This window comes from Artemia sp. Qi Xiang Cuo, chromosome 11, assembly GCF_049724085.1.
Source record: "Artemia sp. Qi Xiang Cuo chromosome 11, ASM4972408v1, whole genome shotgun sequence".
Lineage (NCBI taxonomy): Eukaryota > Metazoa > Arthropoda > Branchiopoda > Anostraca > Artemiidae > Artemia > Artemia sp. Qi Xiang Cuo.
In genome coordinates, this window is record NC_142804.1 from 17707393 (window position 1) to 17734911 (window position 27519).

General features: G+C 32.4%; 1 protein-coding gene across 1 annotated transcript in view; it reads right to left on the reverse strand.

Annotated features, from left to right (window-relative positions):
• Nucleotides 1-10112: 10112 nt before the first annotated feature.
• The window catches only part of LOC148946712 (cyclic nucleotide-gated channel beta-1-like), a 64418-nt gene continuing 47011 nt past the window's right edge, over nucleotides 10113-27519 (reverse strand). Inside the window, exons 9-10 of the mRNA XM_089096401.1 lie at nucleotides 25020-25208; nucleotides 10113-10657 (exon numbers count right to left, since the gene is read on the reverse strand). Coding sequence (XP_088952527.1) covers nucleotides 10415-10657; nucleotides 25020-25208 — 432 coding nt within the window. The 3' untranslated portion in view covers nucleotides 10113-10414. The remainder of the gene's footprint in view (nucleotides 10658-25019; nucleotides 25209-27519) is intronic.

Below are 27519 nucleotides of genomic sequence, written 5' to 3' on the forward strand. Positions count from 1 at the left end.
TTAAAATGTTGTGATAATAGGGGAATTATCGTAGAATTTCTATGGTCACCCTTTAACGTCACATCGTCCATGTTTCTAGAGTAAGCTAGCAAGATTCACAACCATGGCAACCCATCCATGATTTCAGGCCTTCTAATATTTCTTCTTTATTGGCATGATTTCTAGCAATTTTGGTGCAATATTTTTCTGGAAGATTCCCAGGATTTTCGTGACCCTGTCTAATGTGAATGATGCCAATGTATCTTGCAAGCTAGACTAAAAAGACCCCATTGGGCTTCAGCACGACACACACACACGCGTGCTGCGTATTAACGGCGATGTATATCTTAAGCAAAGATACCTAATGGGAGAGCTTGGAAGATCATCTTGCGAAAAGGGTAGATACCCTTCATCTTGTTCGTGTGTGTGCATGTCTGTGTGTGTGCGTGTCTGTGAGTGTGCAGGTCTGTGTGTGTGTCTGCGACTGTGTGTGTCTGTGTCTATCTTGAGCAAAGATACCTAATGGGAGAGCTTGGAAGATCATCTTGCGAGAAGGGTAGATAACCAAACCATAGGACACTTTCAACCTATTTCGCCCCGAAAATAAACAAAGATATCCCATTAAACACTATATTTTTGAAAAAAGAGAAGCCCCTTCTTTACTAGTGTTTGATACTCTAAGCATTTCACCTCACAATGTTACATTGCTACTGCCCCTGTGACATACCTCTGGCATCGCCCCATCTCACCCAAAACACTTTTCAGACATTTCTTGCTAAAATTTTTATGTTCAACTAATTCCTTCGGGTTTTCGCAAGTAATTCACGCCATAGTACCACACTATAACTACTCTCTAGCAATCCTCTGCCATCACCCCATCTTCCCCAAAACACTTTTTTGACATTTTCCTTAAAAAAAATTTCAACTCATTCATTCGGGTTTCCGCAAGTCATTAAAACCACAGTACGTTTTTCAACGTTTAAGTTAGGTTCATCTAACTTAGGTTATCATGAGCGCTTATGATAACCTAAGTTAGATGAACCTAACTTAAACGCAGAGAAACCAAACTTTGAAAGAAAACTTGCTAACAAAATGTAACAGTGACAAGTTAAACCACTACAAAAAATACTCTAAGGCTTACACTTCAAGGAAAAAATTTCAAATGAACTTGAAACATCAACTGAAATGTATTAGTCATGTGGTAAACCATTACAAAATATTCCAAGTATTACATTTCAATGATAAAATCCCGAAATGAACCTTGAAACATCAAAAGAATGTAGCAGTGACATGGTGGGCCACAAGATAACAGTACAAAAATATTCAAAGTCTAACGTTTCGACACAAAAATTCCAATATGAACTTTGAAACATCAAGAGACTGTAACAGTGACAAGGTAAACCACTACTAAAATATTCCAAGTCTTACATTTCAAGGAAAAAAATCCAAACTGAATTTTGAAACATCTACAGAATGTAACAGTGACAAAACACAACGCTACGAAAATAGTCCAAGTGTTACATTTCAATGAAAAAATTCCAAAATGAACTTTGAAACATCTAGAAAGTGTAACAGTGATAAGGTAAATCAGCACAATTCTATTCTAGGTCTTCCAGTTGGAGGAACAATTCCAATGGCATGGTGTTGTGTTGTGTGTTTGTGTTATGGTGTTGTGTGTTTTTGTGTTTGCATGTTTTTGTGTTTGTGTATGTTTTTTTGTGTGTGTCTGTTTTGTGTGTATGTGTTTGTGTTCATGTGTGTATGTGTGTGTGTGTGTGTGTTTTTAGTGTGTATTTTAGTGTTTGTGTATGAGTGTGTGTGTTTTGTTTGTGTGTTTTTTGAGTGTTTGTTTTTTTTGTGAGTGTGCTTTTGTTTTGGTGTGTGTGTGTTTTTTTTTTCTTGTTTGCGTGTTTGTTTTGTGTGTGTGTGTGTGTTTTTTTTTGTGTGTGTGTGCGCGTTATTTGTGTGTGTGTGTTTTGTGTTCGTGTTTGTGGGCATGTCTGTGTGTGCGTGTTTTTTTTGTGTGTATTTTTGTTTGTGTGTGTGTTTTTTTGCGTTTGTGTGTGTGCGTGTTTTTGGGTTTGTGTGTGTGTGTGTGTTTTTTGTGTGTGCGTGTTTTTTGTGTGTGTGCTTGTCTGTGTGTGTGTCTGTTAGTGTGTGTTATTAATACAAAATTAATACAAATAGCACTAGATATAGTAATTCCCTTTAAAAAAAAAACCATTAAACAACTCTCTACGATGTTCCAGTGCCAAGCTATCTGGGGAAAAGAAAAAAAAGAGAGAAAAAAAATGTCGTTTAGGCAGAATGCTGTAGTCGCTGCCAGTTTTCTTGATTTTCAAGCCAATATAAATACCCTGCTGTTCAAGCCAAGGGAGAGAAAGCTACTTATGTAGGGGTTTCGGACAAGGTGGTTCTAATGGTGTACTTTGTTTTTATCTGACTCTTTTTTTTGGAGTTATGGGTTATTATATTTCTTATCATTGGACGTGATAATCTCTAGTGGTAGTGTGATCGTCACTACCGCTACATCCCGGATTCATCATTTTGATAACGCTCCTCAATCTTTTGTTTGGCTTACTCAGTTGTAGCTTCTCTGTAAACTTCATCATTGTGATAACGCTCCTTGTCCTTGTGTTCGGCATGGTCAAGTGTTGCTTCTCAATAAACTTTATCATTGTGATACCGCTCCTTCATATTTTGTTTGTTTACTTCTCGATACGCCTGGTCGATTGAATACCTTTGTTTTTTTTTTCAGGATACTATCTTTGTTGTTTGTGTTGTATTGCTTTCTTAAGTTACATATAAGTCATTTCAAAGTCATCTTATTACTAAACAATAAATAGTTGTCTTATATAAATAAATGTTACTTAAGACACGTATCATAGGCTGCGTACTAGTGCTGCCTAAGTAAAGAACGATGTGGGCACAATGTGTTTTTTTCTTCTTCAGTCCGGCACTTCTTATCAAAGGAGTTGTCGTAGAAACTTCAAAAAGGGCTCATTCGATTGGAAAATGAGGTGGCTATTGCCCTTCTTAATAGTCGAAAGTTATTGGAGGGCAACTAGGAGGAAACATATCCATTCAAAATTTTGAGATAGCCATTTTGTTCAGCGTAGTTGATTTCTAGATAGAAAATATGTTTTTGAGGAAGAGAATCCCCCACAACCCTCGGGGCAAGGGTTTTAAGTTATGCCCTGATAGCATATAAGAACGATGTTGGCACAATGTACTATGTATTATTTTTTCCGTTAGAGCAGGGCACTTCATATGGAAGAGGTCGTCATAGAAACTTCAAAAAAAGCTCATTCGATTGGAAATTGAGAGTTCTAGTGCCCTTTTTAATAGTCGAAAGTGATTGGAGGGCAACTATCCCCCCCCCCCGCCCATCATTCCCTGAAACAAATCCAATCAAAATTTTGAGATAGACAATCCACCACAGTCCTCACGACAATAGTTGTACCTTATGCGTGGAGGGCATACAAAGTTTTTATAGAAGGCACTGTCGTAATAACTTCAAATAAGGCTCACTCTGTTGTAAATTCAAAAGGATACCACCCGTTTTAATATTCGACAGTGGTCGTAGGGCACCTCGGCCCCCACCCAAGACCATCATTCCACCAAACAAATCCAAAAAAAAATTTGAGATAGCCATTTTGTCCAGCGTAGTTGATTTCCAGATCGAAAATATATTTTTGAGGAAGACACTCCCCCACAACCAACAGGGCAAGGATTATAAGTTATGCCCTGGGGGCATATAAGGTTTTTATTGAAATCTTTTTCGTGGAAACTTGTAAAAGGGCTCATTCGATTTGAAATCCAAACAGGATAGTACCCTCTTTTATAGTCAAACGTGATTTGAGGGCAACTAATCCCCCTCTCAAGCCCACCTTTCCCCAAACACATCCTATGAAAATTTTTAGATAACCATTTTATTCAATGTAGTTGAAGTTTCGGAAATTAGGTCCTTAAGGATGACAACCCTTCCCCCGACAACCCTCAGGGTGAGGATTGTAAGATATGTCCTGGGGCATATAAACTTTTTATTGAAAGCGTTGTTTATTAAAAACTCAAAACGATCTGGATTAACATAAGTTGGGCGCAAAACGCCTATGCCTTCCCAAGGCCAGAAAAAATTGTACTTTACTGAAATAAATATAAATGTTTTACTTTTATAATTTAAATAAATCAAATAATTTTAACATTTTGATTACAAAATTTCAGTATATGTATATTAAAATGACAATGCACATTCATTTGTATTTTTTCAGTAAAGTGCAAATTTTGTTCTGGCCTTGGGAAGCCATAGGGATTTTGCGCCCAACTTATGTTAATTCCAGATCGTTTTGAGTTTGAATCGATTATTTATTGTAATTTCTGTTTGTTTTGGGTTTTATTTATTTATCGATGCAGATTTGTGGCAGTTTCACGCTTGGTAGATTATTTGATTTAATTTTTGCTCATTTTTTGTTTAATGGAGTTGTTTACTTTTCTTTGAAACACTTATTTTGTGGAAAAAGTTTTTTTAAATTAATCAAGTATCAAGAACCTAACAAAAAATAAAACTAATTTTTTAATTTTCAGGTAGTTTTCTAGTTTGAATGAAAAGATTAAAATCATTTCTCAGATATCATAAGTATTTTTGCACTTTACATAATAAACTTAGCGATTCTGAACTGAAAACTAAAATAAATAAAAAATGAATTTTTTGTATGAATATATACATTCAATCCCGCGTCGGGTAGTTATAACGTAAACGAAAATAAAACTAGTTTTTAAATTTTAAGGTATTTTCAAGCTTGAATTGAAAGATTCAAGTTATTGCTCGGATATCATAAATAATTTTCCAGTTTAAACAATAGCTTTTGTGACCCTTAACTGAGCACAAAAGTAAAATAGAAATTTCTTGTAGATAGATATGCGTGTATAAATATTGCATTCACTTATTACGTCATATAAGCATATAACTCGCTTAGAAGGCATCTTATTGCTATTTGATCTATGTTCTAAATACTACTTTTATTTATATCAAACGTTGACGTCACAACTTCTTGTATTATGTCGTCAGAATTATAGCGATTTTTATCTCAGGTAATGTCATAATGTGTTTTTCTATTTACGTCATAGTTCTAATGACTCTTTGACAAAATTCATGATATAGTATATGAAAATACAGTTCTCTGTAAAACATAGATTTTGTGTTAAATGTTTTTTTAATTACAAAAGCACGTATAATCTAATGCCCAGCTATCTGAGTGGAAAAAAACGAAAAAAAGATGCTCTCAATGCAGAATATCATAGTTCAAGCAACTTTTATTGTTATTCAAGCCAATGGAATTCCTTCACTATTCAAGCAATTTAGCTACCATTTGCTTTGTCATAATATAAACACTGTAATCTTAACTGGGGACGGGTCTTCAATTGAGTCAGGGGGATTTTCAATGGATTGCGAAGCGGATTTCCAAGAATTGTTTTAAAAAGGATCAGAAACTGGATTAATATTCTTTCAATTGAATGTAAGGAGCAGCATTAAAACTTGAAACGAACAGAAATAATTCTGTATATGAGGGGGATTCTCTCCTTCTTAATACCTTGCTCTTTACGCTAAAGCCATTCTGTTTGTTTCGCTGTCTCTCTCTCTCTCTCTCTCTCTCTCTCTCTCTCTCTCTCTCTGTCTCTATCTCTGTCTGTGTCTTTGTCTCTCTCTGTATCTCTCTCTCTCTCTCTCTCTCTCTCTCTCTCTCTCTCTCTCTCTCTCTCTCTCTCTCTCTGACTCTTTGTCTCTCTCTCTCTCTCTCTGTCTCTCTCTCTCTCTCTCTCTCTCTCTCTCTCTCTCTCTCTCTCTCTCTCTCTCTCTCTCTCTCTCTCTCTCTCTCCGTCTCTTTCGATCTTTGTCTCTCTTTCGCTCTTTGTCTCTCTTGCTCCCTGACTCTCTCTCCCCACTGTCTATCTCTCTTTCTCTCAATCTTTTTTTCTCTCTCATACTTTCTTACTCTTTCTCGTTATTTCTCTCGCTCTCTGTCACTTTCTCGCTTTTGTCACTCTCTACCTCCATCCCACCCTCAGTCTCTCTCCCGCTCTGTCTCTCTCGCTATACGTATCTGTCATTCTCACTGCTTATTTCTCTCTCGCTCTCTGTCTCTCTATCCCTCTCCGTCTCTCTCTCGCTCTCTGTCTCTCTCTCGCTCTTTGTCTCCCTCACTCGCTATCTCTTTTTCCTTCTCTCCCTGTCCCTCTCTCTCTTTTTCCGCCTTTTTCTTGCTCTCTGTCTCTCACTCTCTGTGTACTACTACTACTACCACTACTGCAACTATAACCACTAGTATAATAGCTACTATTACTACTACTATAACTACACTGCTACTCCTACTTCTTCGGCTAATGCTATTACTACTATATTATTATTACTACTACTACTACTACTACTACTACTACTACTTTTACTACTCCGACTATTACTACAACTACTATTACCACTACTACTACCACTACTACTACTAATAATAATAATAATACTACCACTAGTACTATTACTGCTACGACTAATACTACTACTACTACTACTGATACTACTACTACTACTAATACTACTACTACTGCTACTTCTAAAGATTCTACTATTACTGCTACTATCACTACTACTTTGAAGGTCAAACATCGAAAGATCAAAGGCTCTTTGAATTTAGACCTTTGATCTGGTACTTAAGCCTTCAGAGTTCACAGATTACAACGTATAATATAGTTCAAACTTCATTTATATTTGCTTTAACTATGAGAAGTTAACTTCAAATTTAAAACTTCAATTTCATGGTTCAAAGCATCAAAAGCTCTTTGAGCTTTGAACCTTTAATTTCTTTGGGCTTGATTTTAACTTCAACATTTGAAGAAAGCACAATCAAAGTTCAACTTTGAATTATAAACACTTTAACTGTGATCAATTATAGTTCAAGCTATAGTTCAAAATCAATAATAGATCAAAGGTCATAGTTCAAAATTTGACTATCACTATTATAAATTCAAAATTCAACTTTTCGAACTTTTAACTTTGAAGTTTTACCACAGTAGTTGCTCTTTTAAAAGTTGACAGTTTTGATCATGATTAAAATTTCAAATTTCTACGACCTTTGAACTTCGTAAGTTCAAAGTTTTTCATTTTTCAAAGTTCAAAAAGTTCATTTGTAAAGGATTCTAAGTTTTTTTAAATCTTTTCATTGTCAATAGTGATGGTCAAACTTTGACTTCAAAAAGTAATAGTTTATAACCGAGAAAGAGTGATCACTTTGAAAGTTCAAAGTTCACAGTTCAAAAAAGGGAAAAATGCAAAAGAAGAAGTCACTATTCAAATTCAACCATTCAAGTATTTTTGGATGACCACAGGTCTTTCCAAAGTTAAAAGTTCTTTAACCTCTTGGAACTACGTTTGAACTATTATCCATAGTGGTAATATAACTTTGAAAGTTCAAAGTACAAAAAAACCTTTGATTTCAAAGGAAAAAGGTCAAAGATCAAACTTTCATATAATTCAAACGATCAAAAGTTCAAACTTTGAAGTGGTATTTGACCTGTCTCGTGTGAAAGTGCTGAACATTGAAAGCAAATAATCTTTGAACTTAGTAGTTGAACTTTGAACTGCTTTGATCTATAGTTTTTCTGAGTGATCTAAGTTTACTTTGAACTTCGATTGAACTTTATAGGTTATTTGAATCTTTGGAGATCATTTGAACGTTCAAAATTCTCAATAAACATATAATTAATACTGACCATACAACTTTGAACATTGAAGTCAAACTTTGAACTTTCAAAGTTCAAAGTTAGATCACTTGAAACATTTGAGTTTGGCAATAGTGCTCCAAACTCAAACTTCAAAATTAGAACTTTCAATTTCAAACCTCATATTATAAGTGTAACATCGAAATTCAAACTTTAAAAGCAAATGATCTAATCTTGAACATTGAAATTCAAAGTTCAATTCCGAAGTTAAAAGTTTTATTATACAATTGATAATATGTTTTGAAACTCACGTTTGAATTCAAAGTTTGAATTTATTATTATATGAACTTGAGGAAAAAGAGCAGTTTCAACTTCAACTCATTGAACTTCTGCTCAGCCTTTCAACTTTGAAGTTAAAGATGACCTTTCATCTCAAAGTTAGTGAACTGATGAACTTTAAAGTATAATATTTGAGAACTAATATAAGAACTAGTAAAAGTTCAAAATCAAAATTATCCTGTTTATTATCTTTAGATATTTCATAGCTTTGGAAGGTTCTTCGATTGTTCGAGCATCAATAGCAACTTTGAACTACTTTGGTCTAAAACCTTTCTAAGGGATCTTAATCATTGAGGTTGATGGTTTTGTTTCAACAATATTCAATTTCAACGTCACACTTTAAAGTTCCAAACATTGAAACGCAAAAATCAAAATATGAACTCAATAGTTTTAATAATGAAAGGTTGAGTAGTAGCTCAACACCTTGAAGTTGAAAATGTTCCTTCAACTCAAGTTCATGTAATAATGAAATTTATATTTTTACATAATCAAAAATGATAAATTAGAAATTAAAAGTCAACTTTGAACTTTGAAATTGACCTTTCATTATCTCAAAGTTGTGAAATAGTGAATTTTAGACGCATAAGTATTATATTAGTGCTTTTGCTTAAATTTGATTTAAAGTTATTTCAGAAACTTTATTAATTATTTGAGTTTAAATTTAATTCTCATTAATAATTTAATTTATCTGAGTGATGTGGTTGATTTACCGTTTGTTTTCCGATGTTAGAAACGCCTTGGATAAATTATACATAACAATTTTGGTTTTTAAACTTTCACATATTTTTCCAACACAAAGCATTTTCACATATTCTTTCAAAGAACATAAAGCCAGTAAGGCTACGTAGTACTTTCTTTGATATTTCTAAGCCTAATTTAAGTTCTGATTTTATATCACTTTATGATGAACTGGTAGCAAAGTTCTTTAATACTGCATAATGTTTCCAAAATATTAGTTGACCAGTTATGGTTTGGTTTCTGATGGTGTGAGCTGTTGGTATCAAGATAAAATTGAACTGGCTTTGAAATTTGTTACTTTCCAAAAATGTATAAAAAAAAATACTGAAAAAAATGGATCCAAAAAGATGTTACGAAAAATTTGGTTTCCAAAAAAAACTAAGGCTGTGGCTAAAATAAATTTTTACATTAGAATACAAACAAAGCATAAATTGTTACATATATAGTAAAAAAACACTCAATTTTGTATATACCACTGCATTCTTTTTTTAAAGCGAGAGGTTAATTACTGTTAATTACATTTCTCTCTTTTAACTTTAAACATAATATGTCACTTAAATAGAAACATTCTGTTTCTTGCAGGCGATTTGTTTCATCATCCTTTTCAAACTTAATATAGAATTATTAATTACTTTACAGATTATTTCACATTAAAAAATATTTATACGTTGACTACATGTCACAAAGCTTAGATATAACATTAAACCACTAGTCAAAACTTAAGGCATTTACGAAAAACAAAACACGGTATTGACTAGCAAAGGAATTAATTCCAATTAGTGCTTTGTTAATTGCTTATAAAATATTAATGCACAATACTTCTTGAACGATACAAAAAGCAGAATAAAATAAATACTCAACATATTAATTCAATATATATATTGATAATTTAAAATGACTTAAGGTATGTTTTTAATAACTTAATTATTTTAACAAAGGAGACGCACTGCAATATTTATTTATTTTTTTTACAAATTTTAAATAAGTCCATCAAGACCTTTTGATAAGTCTTAAACTGTAATTAAAATAATTCCAAAAGAAAAATTTCAACTCTAACAAATAGATTTATGCATTATAACCGAGAACTGTGATTAGCCTCTATATCAGGGCTTTTGCAATAGTTCATATAATGTGACTTTGCTATTAAAATTTATATATTTGCAATTTTATTCGATAACAATTCCATATTTATTAATGGTTTTCAAAATACCATTATAACTATATTTTTTCTCAGTAACATTTGTTACCAATTTGAGACAGAAAAGACGATTCCAAAAGTCGTCATCATGCAAGCCGTTATAAATGTTGCGAGAAGAAAAATAAAGTAGGAGTGGCTTCTCTTCCCCCCCGCCCCCCAGAGAAAAAACATATTCATATAATGAAAAAAATCATATTCATAGCATTCTCATCATATTTATATCATATTCATATCATAAAGAAAGAAAGAAAAAGAGATTCATATTCACATCAGAAAGAAAAATCATAATGCTACCCTTCATAATTTATAAAATTTAAATAATACTAAGCATAACAGCAGTAGTACAACAATAAGTAGTTTCATCTAAGAAGCAACTTAGAATAAACATTAAAGAATACGGAGACTTAGGATCTAGGGTTCCCTCATCACAATCAAGTATGAAATTCACCATTAATTTTCAAATTTTTGTACAGATGTCTCTATCTTAATATCATTCTTCAATTCGAACTTGTCTAATGGCATAGGTTCATTAAATATGGGGCGGACCCTATTGCTCTGGAATAGTGACGTAAGAGTATTTTTGGGGGGCGATGTTTTTTGAATCTGCCCTTTCACCTCAGTCGTTTGGGAATATTTGACAAATATACTTGTGGTTTCTTCTTTGCAGTTTTGTTGTTGTTCAACCACTATTACCTGTAAAAATGAAGAATTAGACGCTGGAACTGTCCAACTTACCAGAACAGCTTTATCTAACAGTTCGTGGTAACGAACTGTACGTAAGGAGCGACCCGGCTCAATAGTAACTGGATCTCTGAAAAATGGAATTTTGATACAAATAGATATATCAAAAGAATCGTCTTTTTATGTTGATTTCAAATATATAAATTTCATTAAGTTTAGTCTTACTCATCAAAGGTTATGATCTTGAGAAATTTTTCCTGATTTTTGAAAAAAGTGAGAAACATCCCTTAAAACCCAAGGGATTTTAGTGAAAATCTCACCATCAGATCCAGCGTATTAGAGAACCCTACTGAAACAGTTTCAAGCTCCTATGTGCAAAAATGTGGAATTTTGTATTTTTTTGCGAGAAGAAAGATCACGAACGCGTGTTTATTTGTTTCCCTGGGGGTGATCGTATCGACTCAGTGGTTCTAGAATACCAAAAGAGGGCTCATTGGAACGGAAATTAAACGTTTTAGTGCCCTTTTTGAGTAAAAAAAAATTGGAGGGTAACTAGGCCCCCTTCCCCGCCTTTTTTTCCCGAAATCGCTCGATCAAAATTTTGAGATGGCCATTTGGTTCATCATAGTTGAAAGGCCAAATAACTATGCCTTTGGGTATAACTTGACCCTCCACAGCCCCAGGAGGAAGGTCTTTAAGTTATAAAATTAGCCCATTGTTTGTCAATAGTATTTATTATTGGGATGTATGCATACATTTTCGGGTGGGGGAGGGGCAAATTTTCTGCTGGGGTTTTTTTCACGGGGAGGGAGTTTCCAGGGAGTGAACGTGCCAGGGAAAATTATACACTGGGGGAATTTGCCAGAAGTCTTATACAAAGTTATTTTTTGTATTTCTTGCTTTCTCTTTTCTGTCTCAATTTTACGCTCGGAGTGGTTAAGCGTAATTGTCCGGAGAAAATCTTCAGCGGGATTGAATTGTCTAGGGCAAGGGTGGCCAGCCAACGGGCCGCAAGCGGCCTGCCGTAAACATTTTTCCAGTCCACGAGATTCATCACACTTTTATATTCTGCACCCTCATAATGCCCGCACATCTTGGAAACAGGACTGCCACCGTTGGCCCTTTCTTGCCACTTTTAGCACTTTTTTAAAGTGGCACTTTTGGGGAAACGTGACACTATTGTGGCACTTTTGGCAAAAGTGGTATTTTTTTCAAAGTAGTATTTTTTTTAAAAAAAAAAAAAAAAAAAACACTGGAAAGAAAACTGTCAATGTAGAAGCCTTTTATTTTCATTTTTCTATCTCTCTGTTTTCAGATTCAGAATTATTGCTATTGCTATTGCTATGTTTATGCTCCTTTATGTTAATCATAAATCTCATGCTTCATTATCATAATATTAATCATAAATAACAAACATTTTGGAAACCTGCTGATTAATCACTACCAAAAAAAGTATTGGACGCACTTCCTCCTTATAGCTATTTCCTGGTAATGAAATTTTAAGAGTAATAAGTGATAATTTCCGCAAGTTCTTTCTCCCATGAACCTCAACAGAAGCATACCTAAAGTTTTTTCCAAATAAATTATTTGAAAGTTAGTGTCTGATCGACTATTAGTTGTATTTATCATAGCTTCATCAATAGCTGCGATCTATGTTCGTGTTCATTCTGTTCATTATTTTCAGAGAAAAGTTTTTTCCAAATAAATTATTTGAAAGTTAGTGTCTGATCGACTATTAGTTGTATTTATCATAGCTTCATCAATAGCTGCGATCTATGTTCGTGTTCATTCTGTTCATTATTTTCAGAGAAAAGAAAATTTTGAAGTACCCAAACTCACTGTAATAATCCAGATTGTGCGGAAAAACTGGATGAAAAACTCAATGTAGACGAGTATTGCTGTCCCGTTTTTCCGTTTTCTCAAAAAAAAACTCGGACGACTTTTTCTTTTTCGTTCCTTTTTTGCGCTATGAGTAACTACTCAGAAAAAATAGAGAAATAAGTACTCTGGGGACGAAGTCCCATTTTTTATCGTAAACAAATGAAACTCAGAGAGGACAGAAAATAACAAAATTAAAAATAAATTAAAAAAAGGTGAAAAAACGAGGATTTTGTCAGCCAGTGGCGAACCATGAAGAAGAAGAAATAAGCAAATATTTCGACAAGGACCCCCGCCAAGTCGTTCTCAGTGCTAAACAAAAAAGAAAGAAAAGAAAAAGAAACCAAAGAAATCGTACCTTTCGAAGTTTGCTTGACAACGACAGAACAAAAACTAAATAAGAACCAGGTTGGAATCAATGAAAAATAAATTTACCAAGATGATTGAGCAATAATCCTTTGTTTTGCTATAGCTTTAGCTGGTCTGCAAATTCGGTCATCATTTGATGTGCAAATAGGTTTTCTCAAGTTAGACCGTGCGAAAATATTGATTGAGTCCTTGAAAATTAAATTGTTCTAAATTAGGCTTAATGAAATATCTCCAGTATCTCTATTTATGGAGAGCTAACCTAATCTTAGAATGTATTTATATCGCAAACGCCAATTGTGCTTTAGGGGGTTTTAAGGGGAGGGTTGGAAATTTGACAAGAGTGAAATTGCTGCGCAAAGCGGAGAATCAGCATTGCCTAAGTAAAATCAATATGAATTTTTGTAGCTGATAGATGGCACTAGAGTAGACTTTTAATGTTTGAAAATTTAAAGATGCGGAAAGCCGCGCAGAGGCGATCCCAAGTGGATTGGTCAATATTTCCAATTTGAAAAGCTTGTTGGTACCAGCTCTAGCGAAGCGAAGCATCGCGAGTGGCAGATTTTTGGATAATGACACTTTTTATACGAAAGTGACACTTTTTTGCCACCCAAATTGGCACCAAAAAAACCTGCTGAGTAGCAACCCTGCTTGGAACATTACAGATTCGATGTCTCATTCTTAACAATATTATTTATCAATGTATATAGCCCAAGTATTATATTATTATATTGTATAGCCCAAGTATTATCAATGTATCATGTCATGTAAGTAGAGTTATAAAAATAGTGAATTACATTCGATCACACATGCACTTGCGCATCGACAATTTAAGGATTTTCTGAAAGAATTAGATTCTGTGCACTTCAGTCGAGTCAGATGGTTAAGTCGTGAAAGATATTTACAGCGATTTTATCAGTTACGAGAAGAGATTGATTTGTTTATGAATGACCGACAATGGTCCTTGCCAGAATTAAGAAATGATGAGTGGTTATTGGATTAATGCTTCTTAGTGGATATTGTCAACAAACTCAATGAATTAAATATATCACTGCAAGGAAAACATAACCTCATAGTTGATACATTTAATCACATCAGAGAATTTCAGAAGAAATTGTTGTTTTGAATCACTATGGAAAATGAATGATGCTCACCCCTTTCAATTGTTGAAAGAATTTAAAAAATCAAAATGTAACAATTATATCAAATATGCAAAAAAAATATGAAAACTTGCAGATGTTTTGAAAGCCTGTTCAATAATTTAGAGTTGGAAAAAATACACCAAAATTTTTGAAATATATTTATCTCCTTTTCATGTTGAAATTGAGTCTGTCCCAGAATATCTCCAAATGGATCTGATTGACCTACAGCGCAATAATGAATTTAAACGTATGTTTGAAAATTCAGAACCAAAAATAGATTTTTTTTTTAACATTTACGTCACAAAAGAAAAATTATCCAATTACAGAAATTTAGCACAAAAAGTTGTCAGCGCTTTTGGTTCAACTCGCACATAAGAATCGTTTTTTTTTTTCAAAATGAAGTTAACCAAACACAGAAGACCCAAAAAACACAAGGAACGCTAACCTTCCACACCAATTACGATGTTTGAATACCCAAATTGAGATCGACTTACAAAAGCTAAGTGAAAAAGGGGAGAAACAAATGTCGCACTAGGGAAATAAATATTTTTCTATGATTTTATTTTTTATTTCGTTATTTTATTTTAGTATTATATATTTTTTACAATGTTCGTTTAGTATCTTTATTGTAATTATATTATCTATGTTTATATGTAAAAATAATAGTAAACATAATTAATGAAAATTCATTATTGTTCAATCTGTAACTACAAAAAATATCTATAATAGGTCTAAATATAATATGGATATATATAATTTTATATGCGGCCCGCGAAGTTATGATGCATTTCCAAAGTGGCCCGGAAGATAATTCAGGTTGTTCATCCCTGGTCTAGAGGATAATTCCATGGGGAGGGGGATTTCTCCATGGAAATGGGGCCAGATTTCCCGGCATTACATAAAAAACGACCAGAAATTAAATAAAAAAGCAAAGTTTTACAACTGAAAGTAAGGAGCAACATTAAAACTTAAAACAAACAGAAATTATTACGTATATAAAAGTGATTCCTCCCTCCTCAACACCTCGCTCTTTACGCTAAAGTTTGATTTTAGTCCCAATTCTTTAAGAATGACTCCTGAAACACAAGGGCCATTTAATTAGAACAATAACATGCTTTTTTGAAAATAATAAAAACTTTAGCGTAAAGAGCGAGGTGTTGAGGAGAAGCAACCCACTTTATATACGTAATAATTCCTGTTAAGTTTTAATGTTACTCCTTACTTTCAGTTGAAATTTTTTTTTTTAATTTAATTTGTAAAGGAATGAAATTAAGATATGAGATGTAAATGAAAAGGATAAAGTGAAAAATTAACGATGCTAACCGAATAACAATCAAAAATAGACAAATTAGAAATAAAATTTTAACAAAAAACAAAGAGAAATTGGATCAAGACAAAGTGACCCATTAGTTGAAGAACTATTTGCATTTTTGTACTTATGTAGTTATTGTCTTATTACGATAGTCAAAATAGCTAAATGCTATGTAACATATGCTTTTTCTATTTTAGAACATATGCTTTTTCTATAACATATGCTTTTTCTATGCTTTTTCTATTTTAAAGAAAGCAAACTGTGACGAAGATTGCGCTTCTTTTAGTTTATTGATGTATTCAAATAATTCATTCATCAGTTTTCATATGGGTTGGATAGCTCGCATTTGTACATACAGGAATTTTATTCAACTAATAAATAACTAAGAAACTAAGCATTTGGTTGGGACTTTTTTCTTATATATATGCTCAAAAGCTGTTAGAGTCAAGATGAAAGTGTGATTATCGAATTGCGAAATTTAGTAATTCGGAAAAGTGTGAACTTGCAATACCGGAATAGTAAATAGCACTTCCTGCATTATATTCCATATTTAACATTTAGAAGTTTGTATGAAAGATCATTTTGAATTTTTTAGAATTTTGAGAAGAGTATATTTTGAATTTTGCATGAAATATATGTAACAATGGAGCCGTCTTTGAAATCTTCAATAGTTTGAAAAAAAAGATTTTGCTTTAAAACGTTTTGCGGACTTTTCGCATAAAACTTAAGTGATTTTTATTTTGAACCTTAAAACTTCATGATTTTTAATTATAGTATTTTTACCTTAAAACTTAAGACCCAATCTTCTTCTTTATAGCTAAAAATTCCCAATATGTAATATTTTTAGTTTTTTTTTTTTATATTTTTAGTGCCAATTAAAAACTCAAAGTTTAGAAGGGGCCTTGAAAAAGAGAGGGGCCTTGAGGAAATGCAACATAAACTTTTTTGGTACCATTCAATGCAGAACAAAATGCTGAATAGCCCCCGTAAAATACTATATTTTTAGATATGGGAAAATAACATAAACAAAATAATTAAAAATAAAATAAATGAATTTATTCATAATCAATATAAAAGAGTAAATTAAATTATTTTTTATATAATTTTTTTATATTATAAACGAAACATGTCATAAATATTTGTATATGAATTTTTATTTTATGCCTACTTTTATCTTATTCTTCTCCTTTCTAGTCATTTTCGTTCAGTTTTGTTCAGACAAAACTTTTCAATACAATTTAAAAATAAAGCAATCAAAAGAAAGTACGGAAAAGCATTCACAAAAAATCTCAGGCTGTGAAGAACAAGGGCACATTTCAATGCGCTAGTTCTGAGTCAATGCGCTTGAGTGGAAAAAGTTTTAAAGACTTGTGAGTCCTTAAAAGGCTGATAAGGCCATAACAAGAAAATATTACTTTCAAAAAGAATGAAATAAGATTTATTATGCTAATTACAGTTATAAGTTGTCATCCAGGTTGTTTCTGTTTTTCTCCCTCTTTTGATACAAAGGGGGTCAGGGGCAGATCTAGGATTTTCTTTAGCGGGGGGCACATAATAGGTTGCTCCGATAAACTTACAAACAAAGAAATACCAGTAACTTAAAGGGAAATAAAATTTTAACAAAAAACAAAGAGAATTGGATCAAGACAAAGTGACCCATTAGTTGAAGAACTATTTGCATTTTTTATACTTATGTAGTTATTGTCTTATTACCATAGTCAAAAATAGCTAAAGTAGTGGAAATACTACTACTAATAACTCGCTGAAGCACCAAGCTGCCTGAGGCAAACACAGCTATGCACTCTCCTCCTCCATTGCAATCTACTCAAAGCCTCCCTCTTATACCCTCCAAGGAAGTTCCACTTTCCTTTAAATCTTTATTTGTGACACTCTCTCACCCCAACCGCGATCGACCCGTCTTCCCGTTAGCCCTAGACGGTTGACCAAAAAGGACAATCTTCGGCAATCTGTCATCCTTCATTTGCAGGACGTACTCAAGCCATCTCAATATTTCTCTCATTATAGCCCTAGAAAGCGGGATTGGACCGCATTTTTCGCACAGCCTACTGTTTGAAATATGGTCAGTCAGCCGGGTACCCAGAACAATCCGTAGGCAATTTCTTTGGAAAAAAAATACAGCAAATCTTCATCCGCTTTTTGGTAGTGGAAACGGTCGTAAATTTGATCTAAAATATGCTGAGGATTAAAGTTCTAATAAATCTGTTGAAATCAAAATGATTTAAAAAAATTGATACAAAAAATAGTATGCTATAAAAACCACCCCACCATAAAAAAAAAATAAAAAGCTGCTCACCCACTACAGAAAAATATGATATTTAATATTTTTTGCATAATTTTTATCCTTTACATTTCTGACCACTATAGCGCTAAACTTTGTATTGTCATAAAAAAATTGTCTTGAACCATCTTTTGCAGTCATGCATTCTTTGTGTTGGTCATTCGTTTTGGTCAAACCAATTAGCATGTTGCTTAACTGTATGGCATCGCTTAGTAATTGTGATGGTAATGAAGAGTAGAAAATGAGGATTAAGATACAACTTGTATCCTTCAATGCAAGTATCTCCTTTAATATTTTCAGCACTAAAGATTCAATGTTTTGTCCAAAAGAACAAAAGAATGAAAAAAGAAAATGAACAAAAGAAAATGAAAAAAGATTAAAGATGAAAAAAGACAAAAAACTGTCGGGTTTTTGAAATTGAAAATAGTGGTATTATTGTCTCCACAGCTCTAATTGACAAAAAGAGTTATTTTTAGACAATAGATTAAAACCTACAAAAATGTCATCGATTGAGTTGCTTTTTCAGTTTAAAAACAGCCATGCAAGCTAAAATTACGTATTATATCTTAGTACCTTTTACCTTAGTACTGGATGGCATTTAAAATCATATTTGTTATAAATCACATTTTTAAGCTTAATTTTTCGTGAAGAATTACTGGGTATAAAAGGCTTTAGCTAGCTTAATTAGAATTACAATTACAGACAGTACTACATGGCGAGCTTGGTCAGTTGTACCCAACGAGACAACAATAGCCTTGCACACGACACACCATTGGACGGTCGTTGCCTCATGCCGCAGATTTAGGTGGTGTTTGGGTTTTTATGTGATATTGTGTTATGAATCAAGTCTTCCTATACCGGTTGGTGTGTTTTGTTGTTTCTTGATTACAGAGAGATATCTATGTTCATGTATATATCCCTGTTCGGAACTCAGATGGGTTATAGATTATGTTCAAATTCTTTACTAATGTTGATATGACCGCAGTGCCAATTGTAACTGTCGTGATCTGGATTCCCTGTATTCTTCGCGATACATAGCCAAAAAAAATGGATTAATTATCAGAAATGGCATAACGATATTAATTAAGCACATATTAATTTTTTTTTCAGCATCTATTAATTTTTTTTCAGCAATTTTTGTAGCTGATAGATGGCACTAGAGTAGACTTTTAATGTTTGAAAATTTAAAGATGCGGAAAGCCGCGCAGAGGCGATCCCAAGTGGATTGGTCAATATTTCCAATTTGAAAAGCTTGTTGGTACCAGCTCTAGCGAAGCGAAGCATCGCGAGTGGCAGATTTTTGGATAATGACACTTTTTATACGAAAGTGACACTTTTTTGCCACCCAAATTGGCACCAAAAAAACCTGCTGAGTAGCAACCCTGCTTGGAACATTACAGATTCGATGTCTCATTCTTAACAATATTATTTATCGATGTATATAACCCAAGTATTATATTATTATGTTGTATAGCCCATGTAGTATCGATGTATCATGTTATGCAAGTAGAGTAATAAAAACTGTGAATTACATTCGATCACATGCACTTGCGCATCGACAATTTAAAGATTTTCTTAAAGAAAATTAGATTCTGTGCACTTCAGTCGAGTCAGATGGTTAAGTCGTGAAAGATATTTACAGCGATTTTATCAGTTACGAGAAGAGATTGATTTGTTTATGAATGACCGACAATGGTCCTTGCCAGAATTAAGAAATGATGAGTGGTTGTTGGATTAATGCTTCTTAGTGGCTATTGTCAACAAACTCAATGAATTAAATATATCAATGGAAGTAAAACATAACCTCATAGTTGATACATTTAATCACATCAGAGAATTTAAGAAGAAATTGTTGTTATGAATCACTATGGAAATTTAATAATGCTCACCACTTTCCATTGTTGAAAAAATTTAAGAAATCAAAATGTAACAATTATATCAAATATGCAAAAGAAATAAGAAAACTTGCAGATGTTTTGAAAGCCTGTTCAATAATTTAGAGTTGGAAAAAATACACCAAAATTTATGAAATATATTTATCTCCTTTTCATGTTGAAATTGAGTCTGTCCCAGAATATCTCCAAATGGATCTGATTGACATACAGTGCAATGATGAATTAAAACGTATGTTTGAAAATTCAGAACCAAAAATAGATTTTTTTTTTAACATTTACGTCACAAAAGAAAAATTATCCAATTACAGAAATTTAGCACAAAAAGTTGTCAGCGCTTTTGGTTCAACTCGCACATAAGAATCGTTTTTATTTCAAAATGAAGTTAACCAAACACAGAAGACCCAAAAAACACAAGGAACGCTAACCTTCCACACCAATTACGATGTTTGAATACCCAAATTGAGATCGACTTACAAAAGCTAAGTGAAAAAGGGGAGAAACAAATGTCGCACTAGGGAAATAAATATTTTTCTATGATTTTATTTTTTATTTCGTTATTTTATTTTAGTATTATATATTTTTTACAATGTTCGTTTAGTATCTTTATTGTAATTATATTATCTATGTTTATATGTAAAAATAAAAGTAAACATAATTAATGAAAATTCATTATTGTTCAATCTGTAACTACAAAAAATATCTATAATAGGTCAAAATATAATATGGATATATATAATTTTATATGCGGCCCGCGGAGTTATGATGCATTTCCAAAGTGGCCCGCAAGATAATTCAGGTTGTTCATCCCTGGTCTAGAGGATAATTCCGTGGGGAGGGGTTTCTCCGTGGAGATGGGGCCAGATTTCCCGGCATTACTTAAAAAACGATCAGAAATTAAATAAGAAAGCAAGGTTTTTCAACTGAAAGTAAGGAGCAACATTAAAACCTAAAACAAACAGAAATTAATACGTATATAAAAGTGATTCCTCCCTCCTCAACACTTTGCTCTTTACACTGAAGTTTTAATTTTGTCCCACTTCTTTATGGATGACTCCTGAAACACAAGCGCCATTTAATTATAAGAATAGCATGCTTTTTTGAAAATAATAAGAAACTTTAGCGTAAAGAGTAAGGTGTTGAGGAGAAGCAACCCGCTTTATATACGTAATAATTCCTGTTAAGTTTTAATGTTACTCCTTAATTTCAGTTGAAATTTTTTTTTTTTTATTTAATTTGTAAAGGAATGAAATTAAGATATGAGATGTAAATGAAAAGGATAAAGTGAAAAATTAACGATGCTAACCGAATAACAATCAAAAATAGACAAATTAGAAATAAAATTTTAACAAAAAACAAAGAGAAATTGGATCAAGACAAAGTGACCCATTAGTTGAAGAACTATTTGCATTTTTGTACTTATGTAGTTATTGTCTTATTACGATAGTCAAAATAGCTAAATGCTATGTAACATATGCTTTTTCTATTTTAGAACATATGCTTTTTCTATAACATATGCTTTTTCTATGCTTTTTCTATTTTAAAGAAAGCAAACTGTGACGAAGATTCGCTTCTTTTAGTTTATTGATGTATTCAAATAATTCATTCATCAGTTTTCATATGGGTTGGATAGCTCGCATTTGTACATACAGGAATTTTATTCAACTAATAAATAACTAAGAAACTAAGCATTTGGTTGGGACTTTTTTTATATATATGCTCAAAAGCTGTTAGAGTCAAGATGAAAGTGTGATTATCGAATTGCGAAATTTAGTAATTCGGAAAAGTGTGAACTTGCAATACCGGAATAGTAAATAGCACTTCCTGCATTATATTCCATATTTAACATTTAGAAGTTTGTATGAAAGATCATTTTGAATTTTTTAGAATTTTGAGAAGAGTATATTTTGAATTTTGCATGAAATATATGTAACAATGGAGCCGTCTTTTAAATCTTCAATATTTTGAAAAAAAAAAAGATTTTGCTTTAAAACGTTTTGCGGACTTTTCGCATAAAACTTAAGTGATTTTTATTTTGAACCTTAAAACTTCATTATTTTTAATGATAGTATTTTTCCCTTAAAACTTAAGACCCAATCTTCTTCTTTATAACTAAAAATTCCCAATATGTAATATTTTTAGTTTTTTTTTTTTATATTTTTAGTGCCAATTAAAAACTCAAAGTTTAGAAGGGGCCTTGAAAAAGAGAGGGGCCTTGAGGAAATGCAACATAAACTTTTTTGGTACCATTCAATGCAGAACAAAATGCTGAATAGCCCCCATAAAATACTATATTTTTAGATATGGGAAAATAATATAAACAAAATAATTAAAAATAAAATAAATGAATTTATTCATAATCAATATAAAAGAGTAAATTAAATTATTTCTTATATAATTTTTTTATATTATAAACGAAACATGTCATAAATATTTGTATATGAATTTTTATTTTATGCCTACTTTTATCTTATTCTTCTCCTTTCTAGTCATTTTCGTTCAGTTTTGTTCAGACAAAACTTTTCAATACAATTTAAAAATAAAGCAATCAAAAGAAAGTACGGAAAAGCATTCACAAAAAATCTCAGGCTGTGAAGAACAAGGGCACATTTCAATGCGCTAGTTCTGAGTCAATGCGCTTGAGTGGAAAAAGTTTTAAAGACTTGTGAGTCCTTAAAAGGCTGATAAGGCCATAACAAGAAAATATTACTTTCAAAAAGAATGAAATAAGATTTATTATGCTAATTACAGTTATAAGTTGTCATCCAGGTTGTTTCTGTTTTTCTCCCTCTTTTGATACAAAGGGGGTCAGGGGCAGATCTAGGATTTTCTTTAGCGGGGGGCACATAATAGGTTGCTCCGATAAACTTACAAACAAAGAAATACCAGTAACTTAAAGGGAAATAAAATTTTAACAAAAAACAAAGAGAATTGGATCAAGACAAAGTGACCCATTAGTTGAAGAACTATTTGCATTTTTTGTACTTATGTAGTTATTGTCTTATTACCATAGTCAAAAATAGCTAAAGTAGTGGAAATACTACTACTAATAACTCGCTGAAGCACCAAGCTGCCTGAGGCAAACACAGCTATGCACTCTCCTCCTCCATTGCAATCTACTCAAAGCCTCCCTCTTTATACCCTCCAAGGAAGTTCCCATTTCCTTTAAATCTTTATTTGTGACACTCTCTCACCCCAACCGCGATCGACCCGTCTTCCCGTTAGCCCTAGACGGTTGACCAAAAAGGACAATCTTCGGCAATCTGTCATCCTTCATTTGCAGGACGTACTCTAGCCATCTCAATCTTTGTTTCATTGTAGCCGTAGAAAGCGGAATTGGACCGCACTTTTTGTACATCTTAGTGTTTGAAATACGATTAGTCAGCTGGGTACCCAGAACAATCTGCAGGCAATTTCTCTGGAAAAAAAATACAGCAAATCTTCATCCACTTTTTGGTAGTGGGAACGGTCGTAAATTTGATCTAAAATATTCTGAGGATTAAAGTTCTAATAAATCTGTTGAAATCAAAATGATTTAAAAAAATTTATACAAAAAATAGTATGCTATAAAAACCACCCCACCATAAAAAAAAAATAAAAAGCTGCTCACCCACTACAGAAAAATATGATATTTAATATTTTTTGCATAATTTTTATCCTTTACATTTCTGACCACTATAGCGCTAAACTTTGTATTGTCATAAAAAAATTGTCTTGAACCATCTTTTGCAGTCATGCATTCTTTGTGTTGGTCATTCGTTTTGGTCAAACCAATTAGCATGTTGCTTAACTGTATGGCATCGCTTAGTAATTGTGATGGTAATGAAGAGTAGAAAATGAGGATTAAGATACAACTTGTATCCTTCAATGCAATTATCTCCTTTAATATTTTCAGCACTAAAGATTCACTGTTTTGTCCAAAAAAAGATGAGAATTCGCGGCATATTGGCTTAATCTTAGATCTCAAGGTTTGAAGATCAGGTAGGAAATCTAAATGTTGAGGGAGGAGCACATTTAGTGAATAACGTGTCATTGACGCATTGGAAAATCTGTCGGTCAGGTCAGAAATAATGTAATTTAGTAATGTAATAATAATTACATTATGTAATAATGTAATAATGTAAATAATGTAATAAATAATGTAAAAATAATGTAATAATGTAAATAATGTAATAAATAATGTAAAAATAATGGAATATAAACAGCTCTCTTCCAATAAAGGTGGACATTGTCTTGGTCGTCTTGTGAGACAGTGGGATAATTTGATCGATAAGTTTGTTTTTTGGCGTTCTTAGAATGCAAAGAGTCACGTCCATTGCTTCCATAGATTTATCTGAACTTTCAAATATAATCTGGAGAACCTCATCATTCTCCATCTTTTTTTTAAAAAGCTTTAGGGTTTTGGATTTTTAGTTCGTTTCAGGAAGGTCCATAAATTCAACAAAGTCCTCTACAATACTGCTTTCATAAACATAGTGCAGAGGTAGTTGCGAGGTATGTAACGCATCCATGGTTTCGTCAAATATCACACTGTAAAATTCGGTTTCGTTGATTTTTGTTTTTATAGTAAAATTATATCAAGTCATCTGCCGTCGTCTTGCTAATAAACCCCAGCCCCTAATATGCAAGTATGTTAGGGGGGAGGGAGTACCCCCCCCCACGCACCCCATATGGATCCACCACTGGGGGGGAATAAAATAAAAAAAAATAATAAAAATAGTTAAAAATAAAATAAATGAATTTATTTATAATAAAAAAAAGAAAATTTAAACTTTGTTTATGTAACTTTTTTAATATTATAAATAAAATATATCATAAGTATTTTCATATGAATTTTTATTTTATGTCTATTTTTATCTTATTCTTCTCCTTTTTACCCTTTTCGTTCATTTCTATTCTGTGCACGAGTGTTTATGATCCTTCCCTTGAAGTTATAGATTTCTTACGTTAAGGTAAGATCATAACGATTCAATAACTCTGTATGAGTTCTCTTACTTTATTTTTATACTATATTTCACTGTTAATTTTATACCAAATTGCTGGCTTATTTTAGCCACATAGTGCCACAATGGTCGGTGCTTAACCATTTCTCATAAATTTTAGCATTAGGACCATCAAAAAGTCTATAGATTAGGAGCTCAAAGCTTTGGCTTTAGTGATAATTCTTGTTATTCGTCGACGAAAGTGGAAATATTTTTACTTTTTCTAAAAAAATTTAAAGTTTATGAAGTAGCAAACCATTTGCTGAAGCTATTGATAAGACATGATGGTGATCAGTGGATACGAGGAACGAGTATCTAGAAGAATAAATTCTAGGTGGACCATCTTTAAAGTTCTTTGAGAGGTACTACAATTAGTGATAATTATAGGAAATAGGACAATATCTGATATAGGATAGAGCTATTATAGCATATATAGCTCTGATATGATTTCCTATAAATAGCACAGATCTATTGAAAACAATAAGAGAATGCTAAGAACTCACACTATCTTCTTCTTCATGCCCATAAGTTGAAATTGGCTGACTCGGCAACACTGGGGTTGTCTCTGTCGTAGAATATCGATAGGGAGTGAGAGAGCTTACTTCACTTCTTTGCTGAGTCAGGGAAGAGTATATACTAGCATTAGATCCATTTCGCAGAAGACGTGACGCTCCAGAATCCATGGGGAGGAGCTAAAATCAAATTGAAAGATATTACTACGTTCCTAAGAACACGAGGAGCATATGTATCAAATTTGTATAAAAAATATTAAATTTGTTATATTTTACCTTTAGATATATTAAATTTAGACGTATTAAATTAAGATATTTGAAATTTACATGAACAGTCGGAACATTTAAATTTAAATTTATTTTTTATCTATTAAATTTATGTGGATAGTCAAATAAAATAAGATTTATAAGGCTGTTTTCGTCGTTACTGACCTCAAACGATTGTTGTGACCAATCTTGTTCATTTTTTAAAGACAGTTAGTTTTATCAATCACCGAACTTTCTTGGGGTATTAGAAAAGACAATAATCAAGTGAACACGGCTGATAGTATCCAAGTAGGATTACTATGACAAAAGATATCTAAAACAACTATAAATTGAATGAGTAACACTTAAACTTCATCTAAAACTAAAATCCAAATGAGCTCTATGTTAAAAAATAAAATCCGAAATTTCTCGAAATAAAATTTCAATTTCTTGAATAAAATCATCGAACTTTCTTGGATATTAGAAAAGAAAAAATCAAGTGAACACGCCTGATAATATTCAAGTAGGATTACCATGACAAAAGGTATCCAAAACAACTATAAATCGAATGAGTAACACTTAAACTTCATCTAAAACTAAAATCCAAATGAGCTCTATTTTAAAACATAAAATCCAAAATTTCTTGAAATAAAATTCCAATTTCTTGAATAAAATCACCGAACTTTCTTATGTATTAGATAAGACAATAATCAAGTGAACACGCCTGATAATATCCAAGTAGGATTAAAATGAAAAAAGATATCCAAAACAACTATAAATCGAATGCGTAACGCTTAAACTTCATCTAAAACTAAAATCCAAATGAGCTCTATTTAAAAAAATAAATCCGAAATTTCTTAAAATAAAATTTCAATTTCTTGAATAAAATGATCGAACTTTCTTGGGTATTAGAAAAGACAATAATCAAGTGAACACGCCCGATAATGAAAGAAAGAAAATATTGGTCATCTACGTCAATTTAACAGATCAATGCCAAGAAGTTATAGAACACCCAAGATATAGTGACTTAAAACTATTTTAAATATTCCAAATACACCTTATGTCTTAGATTTACTAAATTTGGTTCAAATACCACCCTGTTGACTGTAGACACTCGACTTTTTAGGTTTACATCTACAAGTCTAACTAAAAATAACTACCCATTTCAATCGTGACAAAAACATAAAAAAAGTTTGAAGACAACTAATTGTTTTCCCATTTTTCAGTTTGATTTTTTACGCAAACGCCTGGAATTTGTTTATTATTTGAGGCCAATCAAATCACATTGCCAGAGGTCACTTTCAAAGACTGCGATTAATAGCTTGTTAAAGAAACCTGATCTATTCAGAAGTCAAACATAAAAGTCCATAAACCAAACTACAAGAACAACTCACTAGGAAATATGCATTGACATTCCGATAAATTATTGAGCTACTCAAGAACAACCTCAAAGGGAATGGCAGATGCACCCTGACCCAACAACACCCCTCCACTGGAGGAGCAAAATATATAAAAAAAACAATATTTTATTTTTGTTAAATTAGTCTCTGTGTATTTGTTTCTTTCATTTCTCTTTTCTTTTGGCTTTATGCTCCACTTTCAATTTGTATAGTAGGTTAGGAATAAATATGCAATAGATAAATTATTTGATAGACAAAACCTCTATTTGTTTTATTGTTTCTGTATTTGGGAATAAGAAATATCATCATCATTTTAGAACGTTTTTTTTCAAACTGTTTACTGATTTTTTGTTACTATTGTCCGTGATTCGTCTTTTACTAGGCTAAAGCTACCACAGCAACCACGATTGGATAAAAAAAGTAAGAAAAACAATGAAATGAAATTGTATTAATAAACACGCTAACTATAGGGGAAAAGCTGTAACGGAAACTGTAAAGGGGTTCCTCCGAAACCATCAAATACCTCCGAAAAAATGTGTTTCCTCCAAAACAAATTTTGAAACTGTTAATATCAGACAGTAAACAAGACAATAAACTAGGAAAAACTAAAGTAGAATGACGTCATATTTTTTCCCTTACAGTTACCTTGCAGCTTTACAGTTCCCTTACAGCTTTACAGTTTCCTTACAGCTTTTCTTTCAAACTGTTTACTGATTTTTTGTTACTATGAGCCGTGATTCGTCTTTTACTAGGCTAAGGCTAGCACAGCAACTACGATTGGACAAAAAAAAACCCAGAAAAAGGATAAAATGAAATTGTATTAATAAACACGCTAACTGTAAGGG